The 21,378-nt window shown below is 41.7% G+C and overlaps 1 protein-coding gene across 3 annotated transcripts in view; it reads left to right on the top strand.

Annotated features, from left to right (window-relative positions):
• The first annotated feature begins 35 nt into the window (after positions 1-35).
• Positions 36-21,378, top strand: part of Mrrf (mitochondrial ribosome recycling factor) — a 53,347-nt gene continuing 32,004 nt past the window's right edge. For 2 of the 3 annotated variants that reach the window (XM_052182354.1, XM_052182353.1), the window contains exons 1-4: positions 36-124; positions 4,810-5,021; positions 11,666-11,821; positions 16,396-16,514. In XM_052182354.1, coding sequence (XP_052038314.1) covers positions 4,838-5,021; positions 11,666-11,821; positions 16,396-16,514 — 459 coding nt within the window. In that variant the 5' untranslated portion in view covers positions 36-124; positions 4,810-4,837. The remainder of the gene's footprint in view (positions 125-4,809; positions 5,022-11,665; positions 11,822-16,395; positions 16,515-21,378) is intronic. The other variant, XM_052182355.1, reaches the window with a different exon arrangement.

The raw sequence follows: 21,378 nt of genomic DNA on the forward strand, positions 1-21,378 counted from the left end.
CTCGCCGCCTGGCCGCCCGTGACGCACTACGCCTGCGCCGCCGCGCCGGCCCGTGACGTCATGACGCCCGCAGCTCCGCCTCCGCTCTCCCGCGTGTGTTTCTCTGTAATCCCGGCTGTAGCTGGTGAGTGGCCTCGAGGGGGGCTCTCAAGGAGTGGGCAGTATTCAGGAGCCGGTGACACTTTTTCTAGGATTTCAGAGGGACCTCGTAGGGCTAGGGTACCATCCGTGACTGGTTCCACAGAGTTCGTCTCGACCTTAAGGCCGGGGGCGGGGCTTCTATGCTCTCAAGGGTGGGGCGGGGCTCGTGTCACTCAGCCGACATTTAGTGCCTTGCCGGGGAACTTGATAACTAGTTCCTGATGTTTAAGACGTCACCTGACAGGAATAATGCCTTTTCCAAACAGCCCTACACGCGGAGGTGTAATTATTCCCGGAGATGAAGAAACAAAAACTCAAGCGCTCTCTTTACCAAGGTCGCGCGGCTCCCAAGTGATGGAGTTTGAATTTCACCCGGGCCGGCCTCGAACGCCTGGGGCTTTTAAAATCATCCTTCTGCCGTCTTGTGGGCGAACAGTTGTCATTTCGATAGTCCTTCATCATTCCCGTGACTCTGGCAAATTTTAAGATTAAGATCACATACTTAAGAAACACTAGAAGCAGGACTCTTGCCTAGGCCATCCAAAGTTTGGTGCTTTCTTTTTTTGCCCCTTCCCATTCCCGTGTTTTTATTAATTCATACACAACTACTTGCCTTCTGGATTGTTGAAATAGTAAGTCAGGCAACGCTTGCCACAGTAATGTTTGTTAAAGTGACTCCAGCATCATGTTGATCAGGACATTCTCAGCTGATGTTGCTGTTTTCATCCACTTTATAGTATTCAGCACACCCAACTCAACCTTCTTCCTCCTACGCTTATTCTTCTTGGCAGTGCTGTAAGACTATCCTTTTCTTGGGACCACCACGAAGTCTCAGCACAGGAGGAAGAGTCCTTTTGAATATTAGTCAGACAAAGTATGGCCCTTTTCCAGCTGCTTCCCAGCAAAGATCAGCTTGTGCTATCAGAAGGAATTCATTCTTATCCTGGATCTTGGCTTTTACATTTTCTCTAGTGTCCAAGGGTTCAACCTCTACTGAGACCTCCCTTGGTAAGGGTCTTTATCTCTTCCTCTGAAAGGTCTGCATCGTGAGGGTGGTTCCACTTGGTGGATATGCGTTCTCTTTTGACCACAGTCCATCACGATTCCCAGAATCTAGGAGAACTCATAGTTGGAAAGTCAGGAAACTTGATTTGATTCCTTCAGTTAATAGCAGAAGAAGCCAAACTAGGAGAAATTATTTGCTGTAGTTCTCACTTGTGGTAGAACTGTGATCTATGCTCTTTGAATATGGGTGGTTGTGAATTCCAAAGTTGCACGTGATAGGGATTGATGAGGTGGGGATATTGGAATCCGGGTCTTCTGGTCTTTAGGTGAAGCCTTTTGACCACTTGTAAAATTTTTACTATTTCCTCCTTTGGCGTGTGCCAAGGACATTTGGATGTTGAGTCAGACATTCCAAATACCTTTCTTTACATACTGAATTTGAAAAGAAGCACACTGTTCCAAGCAAACAACTGGAAATCCAGGGGATAGTGGAAGCAGTGTTGAGAAATAGAGCCCAGGACCAGCCATCAGAGGTGTGGATTCCAACACTGATGTCAGCAATTTGACATTGGGCAAAGATTTAATCTTTGTGGAAGTAGGTTACCATACTTAGCACATTTGTATGATGTCTATATTTTTGTACTATACTAAGTACAGGGTACAGTAGGAAACAAGTAGATTAGTAGATTCATCTGCTAGAACTGTCCTGGAGTGCCAACAATCATATGGAGATACCTAAACAAGGGTCAAGTAATTACACATATATTTACTTTTATTAAAAACTATGTACTATGATGAAGTATTGTGCATGAAAGGTGCATTTCAGGAAATGTGACCAGTTTAGTTGGAAGAGGTGGCCAATGGCCCAGTGTTGGATGGTAAAGAGATAAAGGGAGATCATTCTTAGCAGGGGATTGGGGATGGGGGTGGCACATGCCTTTAATCCAAGCACTCAGGAGGCAGAGGCAAGCAGATTATCTGAGTTCAAGGCCAGCCTGGTTATAGACTGAGTTCCAGGATGGCCAAGACCACACAGAGAAACCTTGTCTCGTAAAACCAAAAAAATAAGAAAGAAATGTATGTTGTATATCAATACACAGCTGGTAGGAGTTGCTGGAGCAGTGGACTAACCAGGATATAGGTTCATAAATGTATGAAACTCTTAAAGAGTCAATAAAAAGTATTATTGAAATATTCATTATTTAAAATGAAAAAAAGATGTGGAAGTTGTTGCTGAGAAGGACTGACCTCAAGGTCACATATGTTGTAAGTGGAGAAACAGATTCTCCTGTGAATGGGTTAAGTTATTGGAACATACTAGAACTCTAATAAGTTTCTCCTTCAGTTTTGGTCCTTCATGTGTGCTGACCTGATCATGTTCCTAAGGTTAAAGAGCCAAAGGGACTACTTTATTGAACTTCCACTGTGAAATTTCCTGGCTTCTGTGCAACGAAATGGATGCCTCAAGCATTCCAGCAATGTGGTTTATTTATAGAATTGTCTTCCGGTTCACTTGTATTGGGACTGTTTTTTGGTACTGCATTTTCTGTCAAAGGTTGTTTATTTCTAACCCATTTTAGTTTCCTGTTGCTTTGTGGATTGGTATTATAGCCCACAACAGGAACTCCAGGAAACTTGTCATACACACTGCAGCCAGATTGAGACCCTGTCAATTAAAAAAAAAAACTGCACATTATTATATACCCATATTTGGGTATAAATGTGAGTTGGACATTGACTATATTAGGTAGAAACTTAGATTTAGAAGTGTTACTCAGAGTCAACCTTTTGTGAACAGTTCTTAATAGTATTTCACTATTCCATATCTTGGACACTCAATCTCTGAGCCTCAGTTTTAACATGTACAAAGTGGGACAGTAATGCTTTATCTGTGCCATTATTGACAGGAGTCCAGGGCTGTGTTTGTAGAGACCATACAGGCTGATTGCAGATACACAGCGTCACTTGCTGTCAAAAACTCCATCAAGAGAAATTGTTTGCCTTTGTATTGGTCTTGTTTTTTCTTGGCATGCTTTTTTAAGACAGGATCTCAGTTAGCTTAAGTTAGCCTCTGGTTTGCTGTGTGAGCCTGACCTTGAATTCCTCCTCTTTCTCCTTTCCTCCTGCCTTACCTCCTAACTGCTGGGATTATAGGCAGGCCTTACCACACATGGTATTATGTGTTGCTCGCTTTTTTTTTATTAAAAAGAAGTCACAATAGTAATAGTCATATGTCCTGACCAGTTAGTGTATTCCAGGTACCATGCATGCTGGATGTTTTACAGGTGTGTGTATATTTTATATGCACTCAGTATTTCATTTTTAAATGAGCCTTGATAGGGTAAGGATGAATTGTTCCAGGTAGAAATTCATATCTGACTGGGGCAATTCATATCAGTCTGACTGAATCTAGGCCACTTTACATATCAGTCGTGACATCTGTGCAAGAGTCTTCCTCCTATCTGACCCTCAGAAAAGCTGATAACTATCAGTAAGCATTCTTTTTTGTGTCCACAGTCATCACCATGCCTTGTGTTTTACCTGCCTAGCCTCATTATTCCCAACTTGAAGAAATAAGTACCAGTCCCATTTTACAGAGGAGAAGATAAAGAGGCAGAGGTTCCCAGGGGTGGGTCTGTCAGTGGTGGTCTGGGATTGGGTTGATGTTCCTGCTGCAGAATGCCTGCTCTTGTTTACTCCTTTATGCTGCACCAGCATGTTAGCAGTTGTTTTTTTAATGAGATGTGATTTTCAAGACAGTGCTTCCCGACACTTGATACTAATTGTTCTTAATTTTTAGCTAATAGCCAAAATAGCTGAGGCAGAAGCTCTCAGTGTTGCACTGTTGGCTAGAACTGTGTTGTCTCTTAGAGGGAGCAAGAGCATCTTCGCACGGTTAAAGGCCTCAGAAGTGTGTATAACGTGTGTTGACTCGGATGGTGGCATTTCCCAGTTCTAGACCCAGGAAGACCTCAGTCCGCACTTAGGCTTCAGACTCAAATTCAAGTGCATTCTAATTGGTAATCAGTGCATAAGGAACCAAAGAAAATTTGAATTTAATGCCGCCACGTACATTTTGTAGTCATTTTATGCCTATTAAAATGTTTTTCTTACTTAAACTCCCCTTCTAGTACTTGGCCCTTCCTCTTAAGATAAAGCTTAAGCTTTATCAGGATTTTGTGCTTTTGCTCATATAAGGGCTTAATTAGCGTCATTACAGATTTAGGCTGCTGCACATTTGCTGAGCAGGCATTTAGATGCACTGGAAGAACTCTCCAGACTGGGTGGGTCACTTAAGACTCTGAGCATCAGACTCTTCATCCTGTAAAAAAGGATAATCGTTCTTCTTGGGGCTGCTGGGAGGAGGGTTAAGGATAACGCATGCACAGTGCCAAGGTCATAGCTTAGTTTGAGGAGTTGCTTAGCATTTGGCATAAATTCATTTTGTATGTTGCCTGTGGCTTTTCTTTTACTGAAATCCCCTCCACCCCTTTAGGACTGGGTTTCTCTCTATGGCCCTGGCTGTCCTGGAAAACATTCTCTGTAAGCCAGGCTGGCCTCAAACCCAGAGATCTGCCTGCTTCTGCCTCCTGAGTGCTGAGATTAAAGGTGTGTACTACCATTGCCCAACTAACTGAGATCTTTTTGTCTTATTCTTTGTAGTGGTTGCTTCTGAGGATTCTCTTCCATCATGGCTTTGGGAATAAGATGCTTCCGCCTGCTGCACCCTGCTTTTTGCAGTTACCATGCTGCTTTGACTAGACCTGTTTCAGAAGTTTCCATGAAGACAGTGAGTGAAAGACAGCATGACCATAGGCAATACTCAGCCTACCCAGCCGTACCAGTTCGCCATTTTGCTACCAAGAAAGCCAAAGGTAGATGGTCTTTTCCCCCATCTTATCCCTTTCTCATGTTTGGCAGAGATCTCAGAGATGTACTGAATTTCTTTCCTTTCCTTGTAAGGAATGTTATCTCAGACAGTCACAGGCCAACTGTGTTAGAATCTAGGGCTTGTTTTGTTACTGCTATACCTCATTAATTTTTTGTTAGTGGCTCAGAAAATGCTTAATTTATTTCATTTAGATGCAGGGCTAGAGGTAAAAGTACCAAGCAAACGGAGGACTTGTGGCAGGGATCAACATACACTTGTCTTTTAGGAAGATTCAGATTGGGGGTATAATTAAAGCCAGAAGGGTTTTGGGTGAATGGGGCATTAAAGCCATGGGTTTAGATGGATGATCTTAATGGTTTATGTCATCTAAGAATGAGATTCTGATGTACCACAGGTCTTAGCTTAAATGCCACTTCCTCCAGGGTGCCTTCCGTGGCCGGAGACTGGGTCAGGTCCCCTGTTACATGCACTCATGTACACTATTATTTTTCTTTGACACACTTCGAACTGTAGTAACTCATCAATCAGTTGTAAAATTGATTATTGCTTGTTACCTGGCTGCCCGATTGGGTCTGATAAAGATCAGTTTCTTTTTTTGTTGTTTAGAACTTTCTAGGGCCGTATAGAAACTGTGTTTTCAAGATCTTTGTGGGATGATTGAGGGACAGGGAATGATCAGGCAGACCTGCCTTTGCAGTGGTGTGTCAGGACGCTCCCCCCCCCCCCCCCCCCCCCCCGCGAGGATGGTGCTGGAAATAAGCTGCTAGGTGTCCCTCCCACCTCCCCACCCCAACAAGACTTTCCTTTTTGCTTCAACAGAGACCCAGACCTGCTTTTTGTTGAAAAGAGGATTGACACATTGATGAAGGAAAAGTAATGCTTACAAGACTTATCTTCTGTTAAGTTAGTGTTTGGTTTGTGTGTTATTTTTACAATTTTCTAATCCAGTTCTTACCATTATTCATTGAAGACAATTATAATTTTACAGTGAAGAAACCCTTATGATTAATGAATACGGATTTTTACCATGTTGCAAATAGAGCAGCTGAGGTAGAGTTACCCATGGACTCATCCAGATAGAGGAAGCACAGGAGCCTGGGGCCTCTGAGGCTGTGGCGTCACAGTCTTCTAGACGCCCCTCCCCATGTGGCCTGCAAGCAGCATCTTTCCTCTGGCTGCTGACAGTCTCTTACATTTACTGGAGTCTCTCTCCAGTGGGGATGCTGCCCCTAGTGTTTGAGCTGCAGGGAACGGCTTCCACTGCGGTCATTTTCAGCTCTTTTCTTTGTACTTTTAGTATCTTTGTCAAGAACTCTTTTCTATCCCTAGGGAGTTCTAAACATGATATGAATTAAATAATTTTAACTCTTAAGCTAGCTGTGGGGGGCTCACACCTATAATTCCAGTGCTTGACAGGCTGAGGCAGGAGAATTACTTCTGGCTCAAGGTGATCCTGGGCTGCATAGTGAATTCTAGGCCACCCTGGTTTGTAGAATGAATTTTTTTTTCCCTCAAAAGAAGAAAAAAAACCCAAAACAACAACAACAAAAACAGAAACTAAAGTTCAATTCAGGTTTGTTTTCACATGGGCTGTAAGCCATGCGGCCAGCACTTTGTCATCCGATTGGTGTGAACTCGTATGTTGTATGTCACATTTCCTTACGTGTGGTTTTTGTTGACCTGCTTTGTTTCTGTGCCAGATTGCCCTTACATCCATAAATCAGCCATAAAGTCTTGCATGCTGTGCTACAGATCTTTACCTATCATACACATCTTTTTCTTGCCTTTTTCCTCTTCTATGTGAGGCTTATAGTCACAAGCCATCATTTTCTAGAAAATGATATCGTTATTGTATTACTTTATGATATGCTCATAATTTATTTTGAGATATAACATATACAGGAAATCACATACCTACATTGTTATAAGTGATTGGCTTTAGAAGGTGTATACAGCCATGTATCCATTGCCCAGATCAAGATATAAAATGTAGGGACACTAGAGAGATGGTTTAGCAGTCAAGAGCACTGGCTGCTTTCAGAGGACTGGAGTTTGATTCCCATCACCCGCATCATGGCTCACAACTAGCGACAATTCCAGAGGATCTAGCACCCTCTTCTGGCTTCCCTGGGCACCAGGCACACATGTGGTGCACAGACATACATGCAGGCAGACACTTATATACATAAAATAGTAAGATAAAATGAGAAGAACTAAAGTCCGGCGTGCCATAGAAATCACATGCATGTAATCCTGGCACTTGGGAGTCAGAGCCAGGAGGTTCACTACAATAGCAAGTTTTAGGCCAGCCACAGTTACATAGTGACAATGTCTTGAGACAGCAACCACAAAATAACAACCAAACAAAAACAGAAACAAAAGTTATAAAAAGGGGAAAGAAAAGAAGAAAATATTTCTTGTACTCTAGAAGCTTCGCCAAGTATTGGCCTTAACACCATAGATTACTTTTGTCCTTTTTGAACTCTGTCTTTGTGGGGTAACAGATTTCATGTGAGTCATGTGAGTTATTTGCCTGTTGTACCTGCAGCAGTTGCTGTAGGCTTTGATTTTTATAGTGTCCTGTCTATGCTGCTGCAGTTTAAGTATCTATCCTGTAGTAGCATCTGGGTGGCTTCCAATCTGGAGTTAAACTAATGGTATTATTAGAATATAAACATTCTTGGACATGTGTTTTGGTCCAAGATATATATATATGCACATAAATCCCCATTCTCCCTTTATGTCCCTCCATTGCGTTGCCTAGGAACTCTAGTCTAATTTGAGTGTCATTGGTGATAATGGGCATCCCTTATTTATTCTTGACCATAGACAGAACACTCCTTCTATGTGGACATAAAGAATGTTCCCTTTATATATTTTCATAGTCTTGCTTAGAGTAAATATACCTAATTCTTGAACTTTAAAAAAAAGTTATTAAATTGTAATCAAATGATACGTCATTCTTCCTCCTCACCTTTCATTTTTGCAGTCCTGAGGATTGAACTCAGGGCCTGGTGTATGCTAAGCATGTGCTCCACTCTGTGCCAAATCCCTACACTCCTGCCTTTAATCTTCTAACAATAACTCCACAGCAATAGCTTTTCTGGTGTTAAATCAGTTTTTCATTTTCAATGAGATCCCTACTTGTTCTTGATAATAATTTGTATATATCTTGCTTGGTACATAATTCATTGCTGGATTTATCAAGCTTGTATATAGCATTAAGTACTAGGCTCTTTAGGCTGTGCTTGCATGTATAAAATTAGCCTGGATGTAATTCCACATACTGAACTCTGTCACTGTCCTTTTAGGTCTTGCTGTTGTTTACATTAACCTCATGGTGTGAGATGAGTGCATCTCTCTTGTAATAGGATGGTTTAAAGCCAGACTAATGAGTTCCTTGCCTCATTGGTGGTAGAACCTGCCCGTAAATTCATCTGGATCTGGTATGCATATATAGACTTGAAACTATAGATGCAGTCTCTTTAATAATTATGAGACTTTATATTTTCTGTATTCAATATTTTTTCTGTTTTCAAAGCTGTTGGTCTAAAATTGTGCCTAATAGCCTCTTAAGGTGAAAGTTTTTACTGTTTTGATAAATCATATATGTTATGAAGGCAATTTTTAAAAAATATTTATTTTGTGTATGTGAGTATACTGTCACTGTCTTCAGACAAACCAGAAGAGGGCATCTGATCCCATTACCGATGGCTGTGAGCCACCATGTGGCTGCTGGGAATTGAACTCAAGACCTCTGAAAGAGCAGTGCTCTTACCGGCTGAGCCATCTCTTCAGCTCCCTCATACAGGCAAAGGGGAGGAGGGTGAGGGGGGATAGAATGGAGTGTTGGTAGAGGGGTAATAAGCAGGAAGGGGGTTATCATTTGAAATGTAAATGAATAAAAATTAGAAATTAATTAATTAATTAATTAATTAAAATAAAACCAAACAAATGAAAGTTAAAAAAAAAAACTTATATATTCTCTTTTTCTTAGCATGTGTTTACATCTTTCATATCATTATTCCGCCAGAAAATTATCAGTGTTACCAGCTTTAAATAATTTTTAATGTTGTGAGTCTCTTACTTTGTTGACAAATAATATTTTTGTGTTTTTTACTTATATTTTTTGAGACAAAGTCTTAACATGTAACTCTGGCTGGCCTGGAACTCCCTGTGTAGACTGAGCTGCCCTTGAATTCACAGATGTGGTAGCTTCCTGAGTGATGATAGGCATTAAAGTAGTGCATGCTTAGGATTACATTTTCCATGGACTTAACTTTCTATTTACTCTGCTTAGCAGTTACCAAGAAAAATGTGTTAAAAGTCTCCTGCTAGGGTTGTAAAATGAACAGTTCCCAGTTTTCATTTTGAGGCTACCTCATATTTACACCCTGAATTATTATATGTCTTCTGATATTATTTTGAAGAAGCCCTCATTTCTAATAATGCATTGTTTTAAAATAGTTTACTTGCTGTTAATATAATAAAACTGACTTTACTTTCATTAATATTTTTCAGGTTTATAAAATTTTTTGTATTCATTAAACCTGTAATTTCATAAATTTATAAATTTTCTTGTATATTCTGAATAAAGTCTTACCGAGAGCCTTGAGCTTTTGGCTAGTCATTTTGGTTCATTTCTGTTTATCCTATTTGTTGAGTATTTACATTTTAATTTTGTTTTATACTTTTTTGTGGTTTTGTTTTCTTTTTCTTCCTTTCTATTAAGTTAATCAGGTTTCTTTATTCCTTTTTCATCTCTGCTGATTTGCAAGCCGTGTGTATATAACCATCTGTCTTTACTTGGCTGGTTACCCTTGACTTTTTTTTTAAGCTTTTCTGTAGAAATAAAATTACAACGTGATAATTTTCACAAACTGAAATCACCAGTGTAACCAAGATTCCCTTACCCCACAATCAAAAACTGGTGTGTGGGAACCCATGCCTATAATTTTAGTCCTCAGGAAGCTGAAGCAGACAGACAGACAGACAGACAGACAGACAGACAGACAGACTGACCTAGCAAGACAAAGTCTCAGAAACCAGAGGCTGAGGCTCAGTGGTAGAATACCCTCCCACATCAGAAGTCCCTTTCCACCCACCTCTAGTGAGTGTCCTTTCCTGTGTCTCCTGCCGGTACTTAGCACTCAGATGTCTGCTCTCATGGATTGGCCTTGTCTGTTACATACTACTCAGGATCTATTCTAATAGATGGCTTTTAGATGTACAGTTAAAATACATATTAACTGTAATATGTATTTGTGTGTCCAGCCTCTTCATTCAACATGTCATTTTGATCCCTTATGGATAAATCTGTCGTTTTCTCTTCAGCTTTTAGAGTGATCTGTATGTCTTTGGTTTTCTTTATTCACAATCTGTCCAGGTGTGGATTAGCTTCTATTGTTCTGCTGGTAATGAGTGGTTTTGAATTGATATCTTTAATCAGTCCAAAAATAACAAGCCCGTAGTCTTTTTACTCAAAAGCAGTGGGGGCTTCAAGCAGGATGGTGACTTGAACAGACCTTTGGGGGGGGAAAAAGTCATTTTGCTTCATGTTCATTGGTTACTTTGGGCAAATATTTAAATGCCTTGCATCCCAGAGCTCTTATTTTGCTACTCAGAGAACTATCTTGAATGTCAAATGGAAGAATGTATTTGAAGTTGCATTACAAATTAGGATGTGGAACACAGCACAGTCAAGCTAAAAATTGCTGAATGAATTTTAATGTTTTGTTAAATGTTTAGTATTAGCATCGTAGTCTTCATTACACACACACTATTTAGATATTTCCATCTTTCTGCCTCATTCCCACCCCCAAGTAGAAATACAAGAGTATTTGTGTCACATGCACATTAATTACAGAATGTATGTGAAAAACCCCTGACATTTAGACATGAAATCAGATTCCATCTGCCCTCCAGCACCGTTGATTTTCTAAACTATTTGTCAGTGTGCTCTGGTGGGTAGTATTTAATGGTGCTGCAGTTCATTTTGTCCAGATCAGTCATACAGCACTGAGCCCAACCTTGTCTTAGTATGATTGAAACTGAATTAATGCATTTCCTTTCTCTCCATTAGATTTGTGGAGATGGTCTTATGAAAAGTTCATGGGCTTAAAATTAGACAGATCTGGGACCAAATCTTGACTTGATCATTTCCTGATCTGTGACCTTAGGCAAGTTACTTTACTTTTCTTGTCTTCTGTTTTTCTGAAAAACAAGGTATTGATTTACTTCTGGATTCCTCAGTGTATATACAGTACTCTTGGGTGTGTAAGTAACTTCATTTGTATTCCTGAAGCAAGCAGCTTTATAATACAGACTTATTAGTCTTCTTTTACAAAGACAGAGTAGCTTGCCCAACATCATAGAGCCAGTGTGCACTGTAGTTGGTTAAACCCAGAATGTCTAATTGTAAAGCCTGTGCCCTTGCTAATGCCCAAGAACTTAGCATAGACGTGGGAGCTAGCTGACAGCCAGGACATGGGTAGGGCAGAGGTGATTTTTATAGAATTCTAGCACTTGACAGTTTGCCTGTGCACAGCAGGCACCTTTAAACCAGCCAATGCTTGTTATTTGTGGGTGTGCTTCTAGTCTGTTGTTCACTGGATGTTCACTTTTTAGCTAAAGGGAAAGGACAGCCCCAGGCCAGAGTGAACATTAATACAGCCTTGGTTGAGGATATAATCAGCTTGGAAGAGGTGGATGAAGACATGAAATCTGTGATGGAAGCACTGAAGGATAATTTCAATAAGACTCTCAACATAAGGACGGCACCAGGTCAGTGGCTGAACCCAAGTTTCAGGGAATGGAACAGTGGGAAAGAACATGGCCAGGTCTCCACATCAGCCCCAGCGTTGGCCTGACTAACTGGTGTTTATAAGCAGTTACTTTTCCATAACTGAGGAGTTCCTTGTCCAGTTACTGCTGTATGGCTTTGGGGCAGTAGAATGTGAGTGGGTTAATGAGCCTCCTGGCTCTGGAGCAGTGCTGGATGTGTCCTGTGGGGTAGTGTTGTGCTTGACCCACAGAAGATTGGCACAGTGGTGAGAAAACCTGTCATGATCAGTGCTCTTGTGGAATTACACTCTCAGAAAGAAGTGTTCTTTTACAGTTGGGGAGACTATAAGCAAATGTAGGTATCGAGACTTATAGTTCTGTATCCTTAGTCTGCTTTTTTCCCAGTTTGTCCTATTTGGTAGTTATTAGCCTGTATTGAGAACCAAATTCTACAGACTTGCCCACCTGAGACCTTTTTGTGCCTAAGAGCTTGACCAGGAAGATTCCGTTGGGTTAATAGCTTCCTGAAAGTGGCTGTTCTAAGTGGGAAATGTCAGAACTGTCTAGGAGAACTGTTTGCAGATGTGATGGAGAAGTGGGTTGTCAGCTAATGGTGCAAGTGGGCAGGAAAAATCCAATTGCTGTTAAATTGGCCTTTTGTAAATTGTCATCATCCTATAGTTAAGCCTGGGACCCCCTCTGAAGGTATCTGCCTGCAGGAGCTTCTGCCTCCCCCATTCATGTTTTGATTGGAGAAGTTTGTAAAGAAAATAGAAGGTATTTCATAAACTTGTTTGTGAAAAGTCCTTAGTTCATTCTAAGAATGATCAGAACCATGTTGAGTTCAGAGATGTGATCTGGCGGGAGACTAGAAGGCAGTTCCTGGCATTTGTTAACCTTTGTACTGGGGTGTTTCTGCCTCTGCTGACAGTACAGCATGCCATTCAATCTCTCCCAACTGTTTATTTTAAGTTTGCTTATTATTTTAGGTATGAAACTGATAAAGTGCTCTGTCTCCCCTGTGCTTTCTGGCCTGTTAACATTCTGCAGCCGAAACCAGAGAGCAGCTTGAGAGAAGCCCCGGGAGAAACGTGATACTTAAAATGAGCCAGCCAGTTCCACTCTTGTTGAACTTAAAAAGATGATGGGCTCGGAAAGAGGGTGGGAGTGTAATTTGTTAAATGTTAACCTCTGAGAAAATGAGGGACAGGAGTGAGCTTGAGGGGGATTCTCACTGGGGACAGATTGAGGGGAAAGGATTTGATGCATTATGTCGATACGGATTGAGGGGATAGGAACTACCACAACTGCACAGCCGTGTACCTCATGAGGTGGCTCTGTGGCAAGGCTCTTACAGCCCGTCTGGGAAGCTGAGCTAAGACCCATCTATAGCCAACCTCCCCTTTTTCCTTCTCTTCAGGTTGAGTTTGTGTAATGTTCTGTGAGGCTGTAAAGAAACTGGGTGAAACACGCCAGACTTAGCCAGTGGTCTCTGCCAGACAGGTTCTTCCACAGCATCTCTCCCTGTTGCCTGAGCCAGCACACTTTGCCTCTTCACACGCATCTGTCCATGGCTGTCTCAGAGACAGCTGACAGGCTGGTGCTTGGCCTCCACGCAGGCTTGTCCTTCCCTTGTGCTGCTCTCCCTCCTCCCTCCTCCCACATCCATCGTTGTTCACTTGCTGCAGTGGTGCTGAGCACACACTTTGTGGCACTTACTGGAGCAGGTACAGACATGGAGAGGGAAGATCTGGTTCCTAACACGCAGGAACTTAGAACCTCGTATGAAAGGGCAGACACTGTAAAACCACAGAACACAGCAGAAGAGTGAACACATAGCTGGAGATGGTCATGCTTGTACTTGGATTTAAGTTCTGTAATTAAGAGCTGTTGTGACAGTGGGCAAATCATTCTGTTTCCCCTAGTTTCCTCATCTGTAAAATGGTGGCAATAATAATTATAAGCTAATGAAAGCATTAAAAAGTATTAGCATGCTTCAAGAATTGCTTCCAGGACATATTCAATAACTTAAGGCTGCCATCATTATTGTTGAAACATGCTTAGGATGCTTGAGGGCTTGTAAGAAGGGTCTGAAACTGAAGAGTCAGGCAGGGTTCTTGAGACTAGGTACCAATACAGAGAGATGTTGAGAGATATAGCTGGGTAAAGAAGTAGATTACATAGTGGTCTACACAGTGAGTTCCAGGCCAGCCGAAGCTACAGAGTGAGACCTGAGGGAGAAAAGAAGTTATATACTAGAATTCCATAGCAATTGTCCTCCCTCACCTTACCCTACAAACACTGGGATAATGGGAGTGAGTCAACAGACCCAGCTTTAAATATTTATTCAAGAAATGTTGAGAAAAATTATTAGTGAATCTAAAATACTATGGAGTGAAAGATCAGATGTTATTAAGATATTGGTTCTTTTCTGCTAGATCTATTGATTTATGGAAACCGGAAACTAAAATTTCTAAGTGCTTGTAGTTAAAAATGAAAAAACTTTAAATAATTTACAAGGTGATTCAGCCAACTAATTTATAGCAATCAATGACTGATTCCTTGGATCATTTTGGGTGATGTAGTCATTTAAAAATGATTAATTAGTCTGAGCATAGTAGATATTTCCAATCTTGGTGTCTTTGAAACCTTTGACAATTGTTTTGTAATTCTTAAAGTAGACATCTATACTTTCTTAGTTAAGTTTATTCGTGTTTTTAAGCTATGGTGAATTAAATAACTTTATAATTTCAAAAATAGGAAAATATATTCCCAATAGAAGGGAAATTACATGCAAGGATGTTAGTTTGATTAAAACATAAAGAATACAGAAAAATCATAGCAGTGCTATTAGGTCATAGTTATAAATGGTTTTTAGTATACTATTGGATCTAATCCTCATAAAAGCACTTTAAGTACAGTTCTTGTTTTATTTAAAGATCAGGAAATGGTGGCCCAGAAGGTGCTTAGAATCTGGGAGCAATGAGTTGGTATTAGGTCCTTGGATTTTTAGAATTGTGGAGATTTTTATCATTATACGCTTTGCAGGTTAAAGCCAGTGTTGCCAGCTGCTGTCTGCCATCTTACGGTGGCACTGAATCTGGATGAGTACTTCAAATCTCATCTTTGGGCCGTAGTGTAATGAATTAATCCCACAACATATGTCAGGATAGCTTCAGTTTATTCCGAAGATACCTCCCCCACCTCCAGGACCCTATTTCTCTCTATATCTCTGAATAAGCCATCCATGAGTGGTTCCTACTGTGAGTGATAAGGGTTTCTGCTAGTTTCATTTGCATAGGAAATCAGAGACTTTGAATAATGTTCCATCTAGAGCTGTGGATTTATTTATCTTTTTTGACTAATGAAAATTTTACTCAGAATATTCAGGTCTGGAAAAGGCTCAGATCTAGGGTAACAGTGAGGTTTTAATAATCTGTGCTTTGTTTATTTTAGTGGACTTGTTTCTGAAGACTGTCTCAGGACCAAAGGCAAATTGTTCTAAACTGGCTGTATGCTAGAATTATGTGGCGAATTAAAAACATTACAACAGAATTAAGATTTCTGGGGGTGGGAGTGGGGGTGGCGAGAGTAAAGGCTTATGCCCCGATGATTCTGTGCACAGTTCTGCATAGAAAAGAAGAACTTGGTTTGAAATCAGACTTGAGCAGGCCTGAGTTGGACTCTTGGCTCTGACTTGTTATTTTCCACTTGTTAACTCTGATCTTGCTTTGTTTATTTTTCTCAAGTCTCATTTTCTCATCTGTAAAATGATGGTAATAATAAGAGCATTGCAGGGCGTGGTGGAGGTAAGAACTAAGAGGAATAGTATAAGCTAACCTCCTCTCAGTGCCGTTCTAAACGATGTTTAGTGCTGCACTAAACATCGGAATGAAGCGAGCAGCTGCTCTTCTAAACTAGTTGGAAACCAAGGCACACAAGAGGCTAAGTGATTTATTTCTTTGTGGTGTTGTAACTGAGTGGCAGAGTTGTTGAAAGGAGATTCAGTCCTTTTCAGTTTCAGCTCTGAGCTAGATAGTATCTGCCAACCTCACCTAAGCTACAGCCATCTGAGAGGAGGGAGCCTCAGCTGAGAAATGCCTCTAGAAGATAAGGCTGTAGCCAGGCCTGCGGGGCATTTTCTTAATTCATGATTGATGGGGGGAGAGCTACCCCTGGGCTGGCGGTCCCGAGTTCTATAAGAAAGCAGACTGAGCAAACCATGGGGAACAAGCCAGTAAGCAGCACCCTTCCATGGCCTCTGCATCAGCTCCTGTGCCAGGTTTCTGCCCTGCTCTTGAGTTTCTGTCCTGACTTTCATCAGTGATGGACTGTCCTGTCCCATAGGACATGCTTTAAATCCAGGCAAACTAGAATGGTTACTCACCCTGGTTCCTGTAAGGAATTCCAACGTGCTTCTTACTCGAATTACATTCTCTCTCTCTCCACTGTCTGAAACTTCCCATGAACAGCCTTGTCACATAGGTAAGAGGTTTATGTATGTGTATTGAATCTGAATTAGATAAAGAGATATGAACTTCTAAGGTCCTAAAACCTTATTACTTTTTCTTTAGGATCCCTTGATCATATTACTGTGGTAACTGCTGATGGGAAGCTCGCTCTAAATCAGATTGGCCAGATCTCCATGAAGTCGCCACAGATGATTCTGGTGAATATGGCCAGCTTCCCAGAGGTAAGATGCCTTATTGTAAAGGGTCTGTCTTCAGAATTTCTCTTGGAGTAAAGGAGGTTCAATCAGGTCAGAAGGAAATGTTCCCTTTTGTTTGGGAAGAAATTTATTAAAGAAAATTTAGGATAAAAAAAAAGCTCTCTTATTTCTGTATTTCTTACCTGTTAAACTCAAATGTTACAGTGACCAAGTAAGTACTTTGAAAAACAATCATGGAGAGTAGTGATTGACTCTTGGGGAGTGTAAGGCTCTGGTGACCCGCTGTCTTAGTTACCTTTCTATTGCTGTGACAAATACCATGACCAAGGCAACTTATAGAAGAAAGCACTGAATTTGAGCTCACAGTTCCAGGGGGTTAGTCTGACCATCATGGAGGGGAACATGGTAGCAGGCAGGCAAACATGGAGCTGGAGCCTAGCTTAAAGCCTTTGAAACTTCAAAACTGACCCCAGCAACACACATAAATAGTCCTTCCCAAACAGTTCCACAAAATGGGGACCAAACATTCAAATACATAATCCTAAAGGGACCATTCTCATTCAAGCCACCACACCTCAACGTAGTCATGGGGCCTATTTCTGGGGCATGTCTGCCCAGTTCCTGCTGAAGATTGCCATAGAAATGTGGGCCTGGCAATTAGCCTTAACTGATGCTCCAGGTTTTAGTTTCAAAAGAAGCTAGTAACCCTGAATGTTGTACAAAGTATCTTTTGTTCTCTAAACGTTTTGGAATAACTCACTTTTCTCTTTTAAAAATGTGAGGTAGCCAGGAGTGTTGACTTGTGTCTGTTATCTCAGCGCTTAGGGGTTGGAGGCAGGAGGACCAATGAGACTGCCTCAAAATAAACTAGAAACTCTTGAGACAGATTAAATATTTTAGTGGGCTAGACATGGCCTGTGGTTCATTTTGTGACCCCGTATTAGAATTTGGAGAAGACCCTCCAGGACGTCACCTTCATTCAGACCTGATATCAATATGTGACTTAGAGGCTGGAGGAGGAGCTGCATCTCACCTTTAGGCAGCAGTTGAGAACCTAGAGACCCTGAACCTAGTCCTAGCTCCCCTCCGACTGGCCTGCTCCTTTGGCAAGTCACTTCCTGTCTGGACTTCCATTTCCTCACCTTCCTGCTCCGCTCTCTGTCTCAGTAGATTTGTCCACAGCAGGCTCTGTGCTTGATTTGATAAACTAGCTTAGCAGCAGGAGCAGAACAAGCCATCTCCCACCACAAGACTCCTGAAGGAGGCTGAGAGGCCAGGCGCACTTCCAGAGCTAGTTATTCTCTGCCCCACCCCAGTCTCAGTCCAGAGCCTAAGTGAACTTGAATGTTTCAAAGTGTATATTGGGTTGTGTCATTCTCATAATTTAAACAATAAGTAAGAAATGAAAGCCCAAAGTCTTTTTGTGCTTTCACTGTGATCAGGAAGGCTTTAGGTGATCTGGCCTCGGCCTGCTTCCAGTCTTTTGCAGTTCTGTGGCACTGTATCCTGGTACACTGCTTTCCTCATACTGGCCTTAAAACGCATCATGCCTTTTGCACCCTCTGGGCCTCTGTAACTACTATTCCTGTGGCTCAAAACATCTTGGCTGTCTGTTTACTCCTCCTGTGTTGAGGTACAATATGAGTGTCACTTTTCCACAGGTTGTAAGCTTTCAGTAGAAGAGTGATATAGAATGTGCTCATTGTCCCCACATCAAACGCAGTGCCTGGCCCACGAAAGCATTCCATACATTGTCCTTAGGTTGGTGGATATATGTTATTAGGTTTATGGAAAGGAAGCACTCACCCACGGCGTTACTGAGGAGCATAGAAATGGATGCAAAGGGAACTCAACTTTTTCCCTCCTTGGCCCCCTCTGAACCACTAAGGCCTCTCTGCTCTGTTCATCTAATCCCATAGGCACTGTAGGCCAATTTAGGGAATAGCCTCCTAATTACACAGCTTGAAGACCTCATCAGACAGATTGCTTTTCAGAGCCAGCCACTTCTGTTATTAAATAGAAAATGATATTCACAGAAGTAGCACCTGATTGGCCACCAGAGCATCTCTTATGAAGCAGGAGGAGATATTAACTGCTTAATTTTTTCTTAGGAACTTGAAGTATATTTTCATCTTTAGTATCTTTGCCATCTCTCTAGTATGCAATTCCCTGGGTTTTGGGGAGGGCTTTACCAGTATCTCGGTAGTGGGGTCCATGTACAGGCACAGGGAGGAAGTGGTAGTTCCGTTGTCCTTTGAATTTCTTGTTCTCATCTGGTGTATACATTAAACAAACAGCTCTAACTAAACATTTCCTTCCTCCAGCTTTAGAAGCTGCCTATAGAGTACTAAGGTTCATAGCTTCAAAATGCTGAGCTAATCCCCCTTGTGTTTATAGAATTCCTTTCTGTTTCACGTGCAGTTGGCTTTCTTTCCAAACCTGAACATTTCTGTGTCATGCTGTTGTGACACAGTACAGATTTACATGACGGCAAAAATTGTGTTGCATTTGTTTAGCATATATTCTGCTTGGTAATGGTGCACATAGTTCTCCGTTCCCTAAACATGCCTGAGGCCACAGTTAGTGATGGGAAATAGAAGAAGCAAATAAAAACCATTCGAATAAAGCAAAGAGCAGAACATCAAAAGTCTGCAGTCACCGTTGCTGTTCTGTGGATGGAAGAGAGCTGATGTGTGGAACTCTCTGCTGGCTTGGAGGCCATCTTCTTACAGCTTCTCACACATCAACAGTAAGATCAGCAGGAGTGTTGTGTTTTGCAGATGAGGCACAGGCTCAGAGAAGTGCTTCTCTGTAGTGCTTCTCTGCCTGTCCCCAGATGGAGCCAGTGACTTTCTCACTATAGACAGCATTCTAGCAGCTGTAACCAGTTGGTTAGTATTAAGCCAGTCAGCCTTGTGATACCAGTGAGCGTCCCCCTGTAGTGATGGAATAAAGACTAGGATGAGGGAAGGAAATTGTATATGCATGTATTCCTTTTGTTTGTTTGTTTGTTTGTTTGACCCATGAATCGTTTAAACATACTGTTAGGGGCCTGGCAGTGGTGGCGCACGCCTATAATCCTAGCACTCTGGGAGGCAGAGGCAGACGGATTTCTGAGTTCGAGGCCAGCCTGGTCTACAGAGTGAGTTCCCGGACAGCCAGGGCTATACAGAGAGAAACCCTGTCTCGAAAAAACTAAATCCCCCCCAAAAAAAACATACTGTTAGGGAAATGATTATAACTTCCTGAGGTTTATGTCCTACCATGTCGAACCAAAATATACATGCGTAGGCTATATTAGAAGAATTACTTTCAGTGGGTTTCTGTATTAAAAATAAAAATCTCACTTAACATTTTTCCCTGAATATGAAGACATACAAAAACTAAAATGTAAAAAATAAGGTTTTGAAGTAAGGTCAGGAGTTGTATTTTCTAATAGATTTATTTAAACAAAATTACTAATGTTTGTTCAAGTTTTTGGTGTATACTTGCCTTGTACTTCAACTGGCACTGTACCTTCTACTGTGAAGGTGGAAATACTGGGGCACACTTCCTGCCCAGCTTGGTGAGTGAGAGAGTACTCTTGTACCTTCAGGAGAGGTTGCATGGAATTACTTGGGCAGGACTGAGAAGGAGCTTGGTGGTGGTGGTGGTGGTGGTGGTGGTGGTGGTGGTGGTGGTGGTGGGGAGTTAACAAGCAGTGTTTTGTTGGTTATGTGGTGAGAAGCTGCAGAAGGCTGGGGAATGGGAGATAAAGCTTCCTCTGTGAAGTAGGGGTGCTCCCTTTACTCTTAACTCACAAGTGAATGATTTGTTAAGGATGGCTATTCTCTGCAGAGGGATACTAACTTTATTTCTTTGCCTAGTTAACCTCTTTAATTTGACTTCATGTGTGTGTGTTTTTCTGCTTATGTGTGTACCATGTGCTCACAGGGGCCAGAAGATGGTGATGGGTGCCCTGGAATTGGGGTTACATATGGTTAGTGGCTTCCACTTGGGTGGTGAGAAGCAAACTTAGCTTCTCTGCAAAAGCAGCGAGTGTTGGTAACTGCTGAGCCTTCTCTTGAGCTCCACCTAGATATTTAGTGTTCATAGCCATTTCCTTATGTAATAATTACTGAGCACACTGGGCTTGAGGAGCTTCAAAGTAAAGACAAGGTAACAACATCGGACTGAATGCAGTTCAGCTTCTTACCCTGAGAGTAACCAAAGTTTGATAGGTTGTGTGTTTATTTTATATTTCTTGGGCTGTCACAGAATAGTGTCTGTAACTAAAGGATTTGGCTTGGCCCTGTAGGCTCCTTGTTCACGGTTAACAGCTGGTTCTTTGTTATATATCACAGCTCCCTTTCCAACCTGAGGGTCTCTGGCCAAAGGTGCCATTTCAAAGGTTTCCTTTCATCACAGCTGGGTGTGGACATTCTGGTTTGCCATTTTGACCTCATACAGGTATAGAATTAAGGTTATTTAAAGATGGAACGGGAACTTTTTTAGATACCTCCTCTAAAACATTAACAGTGAGATGCTTGGAGAAATAAAATAGGTGTGCCCACCTTCCATGCCTTTCAGGCGTAAGAGCTGGGGAGGAACTCAAAGACAGGACGTGGCCTTTGGGTTCCAGTGGCATGGATCAGCTCTGGAAAAACCTACAATTCTTTTGAGCATGTCAGAAGCCTTGTTCTTGTGAGTTTGTTGTCAGCTAGTGGAAATCTCTTGCACCCACTTTCTGTTGTTTTTAGGATTGATATGAGGTGAGGCTGGACACTAGGGAGTCTGTGTACTGGAGAGTGTGCCTGTCACAGTAGCTCCTGAAGGTGTCCGAGGGCGAGTGCTCAGTGGGATGCTTCCATCACCTCTGCCATTGACTTGAGGACTTCACTCGTGCTCA

The sequence above is a fragment of the Apodemus sylvaticus genome, chromosome 5, assembly GCF_947179515.1.
Source record: "Apodemus sylvaticus chromosome 5, mApoSyl1.1, whole genome shotgun sequence".
Classification (NCBI taxonomy): domain Eukaryota; kingdom Metazoa; phylum Chordata; class Mammalia; order Rodentia; family Muridae; genus Apodemus; species Apodemus sylvaticus.